This window comes from Cavia porcellus, unplaced genomic scaffold (genome assembly GCF_034190915.1).
Source record: "Cavia porcellus strain 051 isolate PalLab524CR breed Dunkin Hartley unplaced genomic scaffold, mCavPor4.1 scaffold_32, whole genome shotgun sequence".
NCBI lineage: Eukaryota > Metazoa > Chordata > Mammalia > Rodentia > Caviidae > Cavia > Cavia porcellus.
Window position 1 is genome coordinate 6,994,401 of NW_026947515.1, and position 14,504 is coordinate 7,008,904.

Here is a 14,504-nt window from a genome sequence, read left to right on the forward strand (position 1 = left end):
GGTTTACATAGATTAAAAACTGATTTACATAATTAGTTGAACAATGAGTTGATGCATTTGGAAGATTATTCGGAACGTACAGCTAGCTGAATTGTATTAGATATTTATTTCTTTACTTTTATACAGGTACAAAATACCTGACTTATAGAATTTAATATAAATATATTCTTTATCTCATGGTTTCTAAGAGGGTTGTTTGATTTTGACTGTTTCCAAAGCATAAATATCTTGGAAAAAAGTGAAAAGGAAAAAGTAAGTTTTTTATTACATCAAGGAGCCAGAGAACAGTTTCAGAACCTGAAAGAAGGATTCAGAGACCAGATTTGGTTCATGGGTTCTAACACACATGGCTGCAGTTTATACATATAGAAGCAATCATAGTAATCTCCTACACATTTCTGAAGCCAAAAGGTGTTAACAAATGGATCACCAGCCTTTAGGGAATATATGACTTCTAGGAGTATTAAAATCCTGAAGAGTGTTATACTGAGATGCTAAAAATTAAAATAATTGATTAAAAGATAATTAACAAAAATAGTTACTTAAAAAGATAGTTATTAGTAATATTATCATTCTACTGAGCTCATTGCCCTAGTAATCAAGCAACAACCACATAGGTATAAATTAACTGACCGCGTCATTCTGCTGTTCTGTAATGCGTCATGCCCCCCACATTAGTGACCTGTGTCTTATGTCAAATTTTGTTCCCCTTGTAAGAGACAAATGATGCAGTGCCAACCACTGTTCCCTTTATGAGAGACAAATGTTCCTGAAATTGGCAGACCAAGGGCTATGAATTGGCCAACCACCCACTGTGAAATGCCTCTGTCCTCAAGCAAAGGGGAACAAAGGCCCACCTTATTTCTGTTTCTCATCACTATGTACTTACTGATCAGTGAGCTAATCATAAATGAACTATAAAATCAGTCAAAACTCTAACTCAGTTGCACAGCTTTGCAAATTCCATTTGCACTGTGTCGCTGGGCACACAGTGTAAATAAAAGTGCTTCTTTTAAAAAAGATGTCTTGTCCCATTCGTCATCTTGGGGTCTTGCCCCGTTTTTTCATCATGGGGCCATGTTTTTTTTTTTAAAGTAGAGTACAACAAAGAGCTGAGTGCCAATTAGTGACAAGGGAACTATACGGCAAGGGGAACTTAGAGTGTCAAGTCCTTGGGTGTCCCTGCCTCACCAGAAGGAAATGTTTAATTGGATTAGGTTCCATTCGAGCAATAATTGTCACCCCCATGCTTGGCAATATGATCACTTTCAGAATTCAGCATTTTTTTGAGCCTGAATGAGTAGCAAGCTTGTCTTGGAGTACTGATGCTTGCTTTTATTTCATCCTTACACTGTTGCAGACCATTACTATCATTTAAATGTAATGTCTTCACTATACATGGTAACTGTGCTCCTTTTGTGTTCACATACTGGGTTTCTTGGTGGAAAATTAATAGAAATGAGTGAAAATCATGAAAATGAAGTCTGCTGCCTCTAACAGAGACTTCCAACTCTCTGTTCTGTTGTGTCCTGCCCTGGCCTGTTCTCAGAATATTTTCTGACATCAGTGGATTTTTATTCCTGGAGGATTGAACGTGAATCCTGAAAACATTTGCAGCCCATTATGGAAAGAGTCCACTGATCCTTGAAAGAAAGCAGGATAGCCATGAAATGGCAGGGACAAATAAGAAATTTAGAGAAGACCTAACACCATCACTTCTCAAAATTTAATGAAATCAAATGGGAAATTGTACTTCTCAGTTCATTCCTGGAAGCAAGCATTACCCTGATAACAAAACCAGAGAACAATCCAAATAAGAAAGAGAATTACAGACCATTCTGCCTAGTGAACATTGAAGCAAAAATCCCCAATAAGATACTGGCAAACAGACTGCAGAATATCTTCAAGAAAATTTTACATCATGATCAAGTGGAATTATTCCCTGGTACTCAGGGGTGGTTCAACATACATAAATCCATACATATAATACACCGTATTGAGAAATCCAAAAGCAAAACTCATTTGATCACTTCAATAGATACAAAAAAAGATTTTGACAAAGTCCATCACCTATTCATAATAAAAAACCTACAAATATTGGGGAGATGATCTTTATCTCAATCTGATAAAAGCCTTTTATTACAAACCAACAGTCAACCTCATACTAAGTGGACAAACACTGAAAGCTTTCACTCTAAAATCAGGAACAAAACAAGTGGAGACAACTGTCTCCACTCTTATTCAATATAGTCCTGGAAACTAGCTGGAGCAATTAGACAAGAGAAAGAAATAAAAGGAATAAAGATAGGAAAGGAAAAGCTTAAAATGTCATTATTTGCAGAAGCCATGATACTCTACGTAGAAGACCCTAAAAATTCCACCAAAAGACTTTTAGTTTAAGAAGCAAATTCAGTAATATAGCTGGTTACAAAGGCAACACTCAACAATCAATAGACTTCATAAACAAGAATAAAAAACCCATGGAAAGAGAAATCAAGGAAACAATAACTTTTACAATAGCATCCAACCAAATGAAATACTTAGGAATCAATCTAATAAAGGATGTAAATGATCTCTACACTGTAAACTACAGTACTCTCAAAATGGAGATTGAAGAAGATATTCGAAAAAGAAGAGCTATCCCATAGTCTTGGGTAGGGAAATTCAATATAGTGAAAATGACCATACTTCCAAAGCTATTGTACAGATTTAGTGCAATCCCAATCAAAACCCCATAGCATATCTGAAAGAATTACACAAAATAAATCCTAAAATTCATCTGGAACCAGAAGAGACCTAGAGTAGCAAAGGTGATCCTGGGCAACAAAGGAAAGATAGGGTTCATCAAAATCCCTGACTTGAAATTATACTATAAAGGTATTGTGTTTAAAAAAAAAAGATGTGGTACTGAGAAAAAACAAAACAAACAAAACCAGATGCAAAGATCAAAGGAACAAATTAGAAGATGGAGAAACAACCCCAGACCACTAAACCATCTTATCTTTGACAAAGGTGCCAAACAGAGTCATTGGAAGACAAGCAGCCTCTTTAATAAATGGTGCTGGAAAAACTGGCTCTATACATTCTGAATATTATCTTTCAAAGTGTATTAAGCTAAGATCAGAATAGATCAAAGATCTTATATTAAAACAGAAACATTAAATCTGCTGCAAGATAGAGTAAGTAAAACTCTTGAAGACATTCATGTAAGCAAAGTCTTTATGAAGAAAACGTCGATTTTTGAACAGCAAAAATCGAAGAGAATTAAGTGAGAATGTCACCCTACTGAAAAATTTTTAACAGCTAGAAATAACTAACAGAGTGGAAAGACAACCCACAACGTGAGAGAAAATGTTTGCCAACTGTTCCTCAGACAAAGTATTACTATTGAGAGCACGAAAAACTAAAAAATTTCAGTCTTCCCAGATTTAAAGACCCAATCCAAAAATGTGCATCTGAGGTGAAATACACAGTTCTCAGATGAAGAAATAGATACAGCAAATAAATATGTGATAAAATGTTCTGCATCACTCGTCATTTAAGAATTGCAAAGTAAATAACACTGATATGTCACTTTGCCCCAGAAAAAATGCCTACTGTCAAGAAATCAAACAATAACGAATGCTCCAGAGGTTGTGGGGGAAAAAGGAACCCTTCTCCATTGTTGGTGGTAAAGCAACCACTGTGGAAATCAGTGTGGAGATTCCACACAAACTAGGTCTACAGTTCCCACTCAACTCAGCTATTCTCCTTCTGGGTATCTACTCAAAAGAATAAAAATTATCATACCACAGTGATATATGTGCACCCACGTTTATAGCAGCAGTTTGTGGTAGCCAGATCTTGGATGGAATGCAGGACCTCTAGCTTGCCAGGCAGGTGCTTAAGCTAAATCGCTGGACCACATTTTTTACTTTTTAACTTTCAAATAAAATGGGTTTGGGAGAAAAAACAAGGACTGAGGTAAAGACTTTCAGTGCAAATACCCATCAGACGTGCTGAGGTCAACATTCCAGAAAACAGCCAGCTCCAGAAGCCTCACCAGCTTTCATTGGGGATCCACAGTTACAGGGTGTTTTATTTTCTGCAATTATTCTTGGTGGGGAAGGCAGGCAGGAGAGCAGGAGCCAATCAGTGATGAAGAGGCTGGCTGAAGAACTGTCCAATCAGGCGGGCCAAGGTAGGCGGTGTCTTCCGGTGTCATGGCGTCAATTGCAAGGCCAGGGCACAAAAGGGAGCACTAAATGTTTGCTAGACCACTATTTTTTGCTTCTATTCGCTGTGGACTGCTTAGAAAGAACCTGGGAGACCTCCAAACTACGCAATGGTGATGTTATGGGATGGGAGCAGTGAAATGGGGTGGAATCGGGTTGAGACCAGTTAGAAGTGGTGAGAAGGGGCTGGGGGTTTAGCTCAGTGGCATAAGCGCCTGCCTTGAAAGCAGGCAGACATGAGTTTGATCCCCTGTACCGATAAAAAGGAAAAAGACCAAAATAAATAAATAAATAAATGAAATAAATGAAGAAAGAAAGAAAGAAAAAGAAAAGGAAAAAAAAAACAGGTGGTGAGAAGCAGCTGTGCTGTCTAGAGCCTGTGTGCTTAGCCTCAGACCCTGAGGTCCACTAGTGGTAGCAGTGAGTCATCCTCTGTCCCTTTTACCTCTCGCTGGCGCCAGGACAGTTCTGGGTCCCTAGAATGCTGTTATCACTGTGATACCACCAGGCCACAATGCCATTTTTGAAATCGCCTGCTGCCCTTGCTCCTCCAACAGTCTGGGCCCAGGACAGGGCATGAGGAGACCCTGATTGCGATGTGGTTTCAAGCTGGGTGCAGCTGTAATAAGCCAGGTCTCTGCTCTCATTCCTGTCAGCAACAGATATGAAAGCCAGAAGTTTATAAATGTCTGTGCTGCAGGACCTGATAGCCACAACTGCTCTCCTTAAACTTATGCATTTATGTATTTTGTGATCGCCTAAATTTATACTATGTTCTCATATTTCCATGCTCATGAAAGGTGGAGGCAAAGGTTCTGAAAATTCAAAGACGTGTAGTGATGTGCCTCAGTGGAGGAAGGCTTCCCAAACACCGGATGAAGTGCTGTGTATTATACAGAACAAAGCAAAGAATTTCTGAACATACTTTATGTGACACATGTGCTCATAGACGATGTTTGGGAGAACAGCCATAGAGGTTTAAATTTTGAGAAAAATGAAGCAGATATAAAAGTGTCATCAAGGGCAGGGTAAAGTGTGCTTGCTAAGACAAATTCCAGAAAAGGCTGCCTGTTAAATTCTTACTGAAAAATGCCTAAATGTAGTCATTTGCATGAACATATACAAGTGATATCCTTCTGAATGTAAAGGAATGTGGGTGTCATCTCTGAATTGAGAGGTGATTTAATAGCTTGGTTGATCATATACATTTTTGAAATATGGAAATGCTCTGCAGTGGACTTTAGTAAGTGGTGTAAAGGAGATGCCATAAATTGAAATTGTGCAGGGGTATCAATAGTTTAGTGATGAAGGGTTTTCTGCTTAGGGTGGATCAGATGAGCGTGGAAAGGATGTGGAAGTGACTGTCAGGACGCAGAGTGCCAATAGCAGGACATACAACAGAGAGGGTCTTCCCTGAAAGTCAGGTAGTTCTAGGGTAAGCATGAAGTTAAAGTTGGTTTATGATTTCTTCCTTGAGGTGAAAAACACTAGCTCTGGTAAGAATCAGTATTCTACATCCTTGTCAACACATGAATTCTTTGTTCTTCACTTGAGATCTAACTTTGATTATCTCTAATTATGACCCAGTGTCATGAAGGCAAAATTTGAATTTTTTTGTAACAGGGATAGAACTCATGATCTCAAGCTTGCTAGGTAGGTGTTCATGCTGCTGAGCTAAATACCCCTCTCTGAAAGTGTTTTCTGCATACTATGTATGATATTAACATTGTTCCTCAGAAATGTTGGATATTGTGGAATTTTTCTATATTGTATGGATATAATTTTTAAAGCAAACCAAAGCCGTCGTATGCAGTCACTTTTCAAGTTTCACATTGTCTGTGGGGTGTCTCAGTCAGGGTTTCTATATTTCAGACTGCTCTGTAACTTAGGCTAGCCCCAAACTCAAGGAAGTTCTCCTGCATCAGCCTCCCAAGATATATTTCTTATATCTGAATGGAGAGTGATCACTTGGTGACACTGAGCTATAATTTGAAACTTGTACCTGATTTCATTGTTTATACATTTTTAACATACATCAGTTTTCCATGAACATTTGAGTTATTATTTATGTATCATATTTGATGTTATTTATGCTTTGTTCTATGAAACCAAATTTAAATATCAAGATACTGCTTAAGTATATTAAGAACAAAGGACTCAGTGGCCTAAATGAGATTTGAAGAGATATTACTGTTAGTACATCAAAGTGATTCATGAGATATTTGTCTGCCTCTCTGCTTTATGGATGCTGGTCCTGCAGGCTCTCACTATGAGCTCTGCCTTGGAGGCAGTGCACAGGGACTCTTGCGGTGACTCACCATAAGAATCAGTGCAAGAGAGGGAAAAAAAAGAAAAAAAGAAAAGAAAAAGAGCTCTAAGGGATATAACAGTAAGTGTGTTTAGGGGTGTTAAATAGCTGACTATATCAATGTTTTTGGATCATTGAACACAGCTGTTTGCAGTCTCCCTGTTTGAATGTCCACCTTGTATTCTTTGATACTGTGATTTGAGCAACTATTTTCAAGATGATAATATGTAATCTACTAACAGGTGATTTCTTACTGTTATGTTTTTTTTTTTTTTTTGTAGTTCTGTATTAGGTGTACCCTTACACTGCTTTGTTTTGTTTTGTGTTTTTCTCTTTTTCCTCTTAAAAAAAAAAAGAATCAGTGCTCCTATTTGGCTGGTATGTTAGCTGTGAGTTGCAATATAGCATCAAATTTGCTGTCTCAAAAATGTATATATACAAAAATTAATCCCCACGATGTGGAATAAAATTTGAAGAAATCACTCTCCATTCAGCTGTTTTGTTTGGTTTTATTTGTGTAGTTTAGTTTTGTTTTATTGAGACAAGTTTTCTCTATGTATATCAGCTAGATTTGAACCCTTTATGGAGCACAAAATTGCCCTAACCTCAAAGCAGCATTCCTGTCTGAACCTCTTGAGTGCTGGGATTATAGATCTGTGTGTTTGTACCCTAGAAAATATTGAGGCTTGTAACTTAGTTGTGTTGTAGGTTGGCTTAATAGATGCCATCTTGAGCTTTGCATTTAACTAGTGCCCTGTATTTCGCTCAGAAAAATGGAAAATCACTCAGGGTATAAGTCCCAGGAGAAAAGCAAAATGAGCTGTAGCCAAAGAAAAAAATTAACCTGCTCAACAAAAGAAGCAGAATACAGTTGTCATGCAAAAATTATTATAAGATTCTAGCTAAATGACTTCCAACTATCTTTTGGTGATTCTATCTTTTAAAACATCTCTAACTTTCCAGTTCAGAGCCTCTTGTTTAGATCCTGAAATGGGGGTGGGGGTTCTGTATACAAGTGGTGCTGAGAGCAGCTAATGAAATTCCACATTTCTCAATAGGATTGCTTGGCTTCCTATATTATTGTTCACAAAATCACCTCAAGCTGCAGAAACCTTACTGACACAGGCAAACCTCAGGATTAAATATCAGTGCCCCTGAAATGAAAGAATAGTAGTGAAAAGGAGAAGAGAAAAAAGACAAACACCATGTGCTATAATGCCCACCTCTTTTCCCCAGCAAAGAAGAAACTGAAACAGGAGAGTGGCCATATATTCAAAGACAGCCTAACCTACATAGTGATTGCAAGGCTTCCCAGAACTCCAAAGTGAGACTATGTCTTTAAATCAAAAACTAAAATGAAAAAAAAGCAACCAAGTAGACAGAAAAATTATTAAAAACAAACAATAATAGAGCTGAGTGAAATTTGAGTTATGTAAAATGGGAATTATTGAATGATGTTGCAGAGGAAAGAAGTCCATGTAGTGGCATCCAGGAGGGAGGGACTAACACAGACTTAGGAATGGCACCTATTGTGCTACAGCACAACAGTGACCTCCTTCCTCCAATACATTTGCAGTTCACTAGACTGAGGACTTCTAAAAGCTCATGGAAATGTTAAACTCAGGGCAAACAAGCAGCCTGAAATTCTGGCTTTGGCACAATGCCTTTAGCAGACACTTCATATTTAAATTGAGATAAGAGAAATATAATCCTGCCCTGTTTGATATCAAATGCAGCAAGTTTAATGTCTCACAACATTGAGAAATGAAGTCATAAACCAAAAGAAGTTCAAAAATTTTCTTAGAAAAAAAGAAAGAAGAATAGCCCTGAATTTTCAGGAGTGGTCTTCGGGTTTTTGGCCACAGACCTATTCTCAGGGGTCATTTATACAGGAAAATCACAATGTGAGTACAGTGTGGGTCTCAGACTACTATCAACCTATAAGCTTATAGCTGCTTAACTAATAATATTCAACAGGGGAACAAGTCAGCCAGAAAAGGTATGTGGAAAGAGCCAAGGCATTTTGTGGGAACAATAGTCCAGGTGTTCTGGTCATTGAGTATGGTAATTGATGCCCATCTGAACTTCCTGGAGGAGGTGGTGGTAACTGTAGTACATTGCAAACTGTTGTTTTTCTCTTCAGGACCATGTAGACCTGGTCACTTCATCTTCACCTTCAGGTCTGGCTTTCTTCAGCTGTGCCTGTAGCAGTGATTGTTGTACTTAGTTTTTTGCATTAACTATTTGAGGTTCCAGTTCCTCTCTCATTATATATCAATTTCTCTCTACATTGATATCCTTTGCTAAAATCACAGTTCTATTTGAATGAATAAAGTGAAATATTCATTAATACAGGCCAGGGATTTATCTTAGGAGGCAGAAACACCTGCCTGGAAAGTGCTAGGTTGTAGCTTTGATGCTCGGTACCTAAAAAAAAAGTAATTTAAACTGCAAGGAAAGAAAATAATTTCATTTGTGAAAATTAAGATTTACAAAATTTATAACTAAATATGTCAATGGCAAATTAAACATTGTTAATAGTCATATTTAGATTTAAAGTAGTTTGGTCTGGAGTTTGAACTCAAGGACACAAGGAGCTTCCTGGAGAGCACAAGGTCACGAGTTCAATCCCTCATACAGAAAAAAAAATCACAATTGTCAACGATGCAGTGCTATGAGCACATTTATTGAAACTGATACTTGGTATTTAATAGGCTTAATGTTTCTTTTGTGGCCTATGAAATACCTGCTCAATAACATGGGTATTACAGTGAATGATATACTGTCCCTTATAGGATTGCTATTTTCTGAGTTGGTTTTATTTTTTGTTTTCCCACATACTTGAAAGTTGAAAATGTTGGCTGGTGCTAGGTAGAAAAACTGTGATAATTGTTTTTTCATTTTAATGATATATATCCATATATTCATTAAGAACATTTTATTTGCTACAGTTACTCCAAGTCAAATGGATAAACAATTCTTAAATTTACAGGCAGCTGAGTTAGTTAGAAATAGGGGCAACCGTACCATGATATAGTGGAATGAAATTCCTGACCTTCTAAGTCTGGTATGAGTTTGTGTTCTCTAAAGGCAAAGAATGAATTTTAGGAACAACAGAAATTAAGAGCACAATGTACTTCTTGAGAGAAAGAAAGCCACCTGAGAGAGAGAATGGGTCCTGAGCGGGATGCCAAACACTGTCTTTCTAGGGAACTTTGTAGAGCAAAATCATGTGGTAAGCTGAGTTTAAGGTGGGGAAAAATCGGAACTCACAATGCAGATGGGCATAAGATGGGACAGAGCTATGGTAGCCAATAAGATTATAAGTTCATGTAAAGTTGATTAAATTGGGAACAAAGGGGAAGGGAGTCACATAGGAAGCAGGCATTCTTAGGCAGCAGTGACATTTCCCTTAGGGTTATGGGAGGGTGACACCTGAGTTCATCAGGATAATAGGAGATATTTAAAATGTCAGTCCTTAGAATAAGCATACTTTTCTTTGAATGGTGAGTCCTGACCTCCTCAGAGTGCTAAGGCACTATTTAGAATATCAGTCTTTAGTATATGGATGAATTTGCTTATCATTTGTCTTGAGACTTGGCCCATAGCATGACGTGTCAGTCTTCCCCATAGTTGCATGCTATCTCGTCTCCTGCATGGACTCCTTGGAGGACCTAGCCCTGCCTTATGCCAATACTATTTAACTAACTTAGGTGTCTGTAACAGTACTGTTTGGATAATTGATTACAGATGTCTTGTGCTCTGGGTGAATGATCTGGGGATTACAGTGTGCAATGTATATTCAAGTGTTACCCCCGATTGACATGTTTTGAAATTTAATTTTAGTTGATGTGTTCTTTTTTCATTGAAATAAAATGGATTTGAAAATTAAAAGACTGAGGTAAAGCTCTTCAGTACAAACACTCCTCTGGTCGAGCTGAGTTCACCACTGTAGAAGAATGGCAGCTCCAGAAGTCCCAGCACTATAGTCTATCTTTTGAGATCCTCTCTTGCAGGGAGGGGTTCCTTTCCCTGTTGATTCTTGACTCAGAAGGAGAGCAGTAGAGCAGGAGTCAATCAGTGATGAAGGGGCAGGCTATATGAAGTGTCCAATTTTCAGGCCATTGCTGGCTGTGACTTTTGTCTCTTCCAGTGTCTCAGCATGATTTACCTTTTCTGAGTAGGATACTGGTAGCAAAACGCTTGCTGCATCTCATTTAGTACTTTTGATGTCCTGTGGCCTGATTAGCAAAGAACCTGAGAGATCCTGGAGCCATGGAATGGCGAGGTTGTGGATGGGAGCCCAGAGATAGGGTGGATTGGGTGAAACCAGTTACAAGTATTTAGAAGAAATTCCGGTGTCTGGAGCCTCAGGTATTTAGTTAGCTTCAGCTCCTGAGGTCCTCCAGCATTGTCCATGGGTCATTCACTGTCCCTTTTGCCTCTTGCTGTTGGCAAGGGTGATTTGGGGTCCCCAGGACCCTGGCTTCACTATGACAGCAGCAGACTCAAGTATCATCTTTGAAATTCACTGCTGGCCTGGTAACTCCACAATCTTAGGCATTGAAAGGAGCTTGAGAAGACCCTGACTATGATACTTTTTGTAGCTTGTAGAGCAGTAATGAGCTAGGTCTCTGCTCTCTTTCCTCAGAGTCACAGATCTGGAATGTCCAAAGTTTAGTAATATCTGTAATGCAGGGCCTCATAGCCACAATGGCTCAACTTAAACTTGGGTTTTTTTGTATTTGTAGTGATCTCCTCAATTTATAGTATGTTCTCATATTTCCATCCTCATGACAGGTAGTGGCAAAGGTCCTGGGAATTCAGAGATGTGTAGTAGTGTGCCTCAGTGGAAAAAGGCTTCCCAAACAAGTGATGAACTCTTGTGTATTATACGGATCAGTGCAAAATAATTTCTGAACATACTTAGTTATTTATGTGGCATGCCTGCTCACAGACTAGGTTTGTGAGAACAGCCATAGGGTTTTGAAGTCTGAGAAAAATGAAGCAAATATGAAAGTGTTATCAAGGACAGGGTAAAAATTTGTGAAGGACAAATTCCTGAAAGGGTTACCTGTTAAATTCTCATCAAAAAATGCTGAAATTTAGGCATTTGCATGGACATATACACGTGATATCCTTCTGAGTGGAAAGGAATAGGTGCGTCATCTCTGAATTAAGAGCTGATTTAGTGGCTTGGTTGTTCACAGACAGTTAAATATGGAAATGCTCTGCAATGGAATTTACTAAGTGGTGTAAAGGACAAGCTCTAAATTTTGCAGTGATATCAATAGTTAGGCATTAAGGGTTTCCTGCAGAGGATGGATCAGAGGAGCGTGGAAAGGATGTACAAGTGACTGACAGAATGCAGGAAGCCAATAGCAGGGCATACAACAGAGAGGGTCTTCACTGAAATTCAGGTAGTTCTTAGAGTAAGTGTGAAGTTAAAGTTGGGTTCTGATTGCTTCCTTGAGGTGATCAAATCCAGCTCTGGCAACAATTAGTGTTTCACATCCTTGTAAACCCATGAATTTTCTGTTCCATACTTGAGATCTAACTTGGATTATCTCTAATTATGCCCCAGTGTCATGAAGGTAAAATGTGGATCTTTTTTTGTACCAAGGATCGAACTCATGACCTATGCTTTCCAGGCAGGCGTTCATGCCACTAAGCTAAATACCCAACTATGAAAGTGTTTTCTTTGTTGTATGGCAGATATCCACATTGTTTCTCATAAAGTGTGAATATTTTTGGAATTTTTCCATATTGTATGGGTATAATTTTTAAAAACAAACCAAAGGTGTCTTATGCAGTCTCTTTTCAAGTTTCACTTTGTCTGTGGGGTGTCACAGTCAGGGTTTCTCTATGTTAGACAGCTCTGTAACTTAGGATAGCCCCAAATTCAAGGAAGACGTCCTTCACCAGCCTCACAGGACATATTTCTTATATGTGAATTGAAAGTGAACGCTTGGTGACAGTGAGCTATAAATTACAGCTTGGGCCTCTTTCCCTTTTATATACTTATTTTTTAAAAAAAGCATTTTTCACTAACATTTGAGTTAATATTTGTGTACCATATTGGATGTTATTTATGTTTTGTTCTATGAAACCAAATTCATGTTTCAAAATGCTGTTGAAGTATATTAAGTACAAAGTATTCACTGGCCTAAATGAGATTTGAAGAGACATTATCTATAGCCTATCAAAGTGATTGATGAGATTTTTTTTCTTTTTGTAAATTTTGAAAGTGGTAAAATACAACAGAACAAGGCAGAATAAGGCCAACTAAGATCATACAGTGAAAATGGTACACAACTTCACAACTGGTTACTGCGATAACAGTAATAGGTATCACAGTATACTTTATTATCTTTATAATAGTTTTTTTTTGTCTTTTTCCTTTTTATCAGTACCGGGGATCGAACCCACGACTGTCTTCTTGCAAGGCAGGTGCTTATGCCGCTGAGCTAAATCCCCAGCCCCAATAGTTGTTCTTTCAAACACATATATCAAAATGAGATGAAATACAGAACATTATAGTACTTATCAAAACAGAATATTGAATAGAGCAATACCATTAATCAGAATAGAGCAAAACAGTAATAAAAATATTTGCCTCCAAAGAGATAGTACAAGGAAGGCCCCCTTATTCGTTATGGTCTGCTTCCCAGGAGATGCTCAGATTTCTGATTCCCATTTGCTAACGGGGGGGGGGGTGACAGGAGAAGAAGGGTAGGAAAGTGGGATGTTTGATTCTAGGCCGTACATCAATAGGTTCACTACTGCTTAGTAGGGAGACAGGCCGGTTGTTTGGTTTCACAGCGTCCTAAGTTCCCACTTGGCGTGGATCTCAGGAGTTGCTGCTGATTCTCCCCCTGGAAGGGCCACATTCTGCGAGACCGCCACCGCTTACCAGGGAGAAGTGGTGCTTGCTTGCCTTCCAAGTGTCCTAAATTGCAGCATGGCATGGATCTCAGGAGCTGCTGCTGGTTTCCCCCTGGATAGGCCACAGTCTGGCAAATCATCACCACATACCAGGGAAGGGAGGTGCTTGTTTGGCTTCCCATTTAATTGATGGGATATTTATCTGGTTCTGTGCTTTGTGGATGCTGGTCCAACAGGCTTCTCACTGTGAGCTCTGCTTTAGAGACAGTACACAGGGAATATTGCAGTGACTCAGCACAAGAATCAGTGCTCCTATTTCACTCTTACATTAGCAGTGAGTTGCAATCTATCATCAAATTTGCTGTCTTCAAAAATGTGCATATACACAAAATTAATGACCAAGACATGGATTTAAATTTGAAGATATCAGTCTTCATTCAGCTGTTTTGTTTGGTTGTATTTGTTTACTTTTGTTTTGTTTTATTGAGACAAGCTTTCTGTATGTATATCAGCTAGATTTGAATATCCTGTGGAGCCTAGAATTGCCCTGAACTCACTGAAAGCATCCTGCCTCAGCATTTTGAGTGCTGGAATTATAGATATATACCACCACACTTTGCTTTTGATTCAAATTTGTAGGAGAGAATATAAGATTTCCCAAAACCTGGTGTCTCAACCTTTGTGTGAGAAATATATGTATGATGCTTTAGGAGGTGGTGACCTTGGAGGATGTGGTTGTGAATTTCAGCAATGAGGAGTGGACTTTGCTGAGTCTATCCCAAAAGAACCTCTACAGAGATGTGATGGGCGAAACCTTTAGGAACATGACTGCAATAGGTAAGGACAAAATACTTTTGTCATTCATGCTGTCAGAATATTGTATGTCACTCATCAGTGCTGTTTCATTAAAAACAATGTGAAAATATTTTTAAAAATAGCTCAGACCTGGGCACATTAAATCATAACTCTAAACAAAATCTATTAATTTGTGTATATTATTCTAATGGGTGCTGGTATTTGTATGTCTACAATTCAGGAGGACTTGTGGATATCCAGGAAGCTGAAAAAGAATGCAAAATTTACTGGAGATACTTAAG

The 14,504-nt window shown here is 38.4% G+C and overlaps 1 protein-coding gene across 6 annotated transcripts in view; it reads left to right on the plus strand.

The window, feature by feature from the left end:
* The first annotated feature begins 3,569 nt into the window (after nt 1–3,569).
* The window catches only part of LOC134474449 (zinc finger protein 709-like), a 49,970-nt gene continuing 39,035 nt past the window's right edge, over nt 3,570–14,504 (plus strand). For 2 of the 6 annotated variants that reach the window (XM_063242597.1, XM_063242596.1), the window contains exons 1-3: nt 3,572–4,327; nt 14,118–14,244; nt 14,444–14,504. Coding sequence is in view for 2 of the 6 variants with exons in the window: in XM_063242602.1 (XP_063098672.1) it covers nt 4,325–4,327; nt 14,118–14,244; nt 14,444–14,504 (191 nt within the window). In the remaining 4 variants the exon portion in view is untranslated. Of the gene's footprint in view, nt 4,328–10,933; nt 14,245–14,443 lie in introns of those variants that run through there. The other 4 variants (XM_063242602.1, XM_063242598.1, XM_063242599.1 and 1 more) reach the window with 4 other exon arrangements.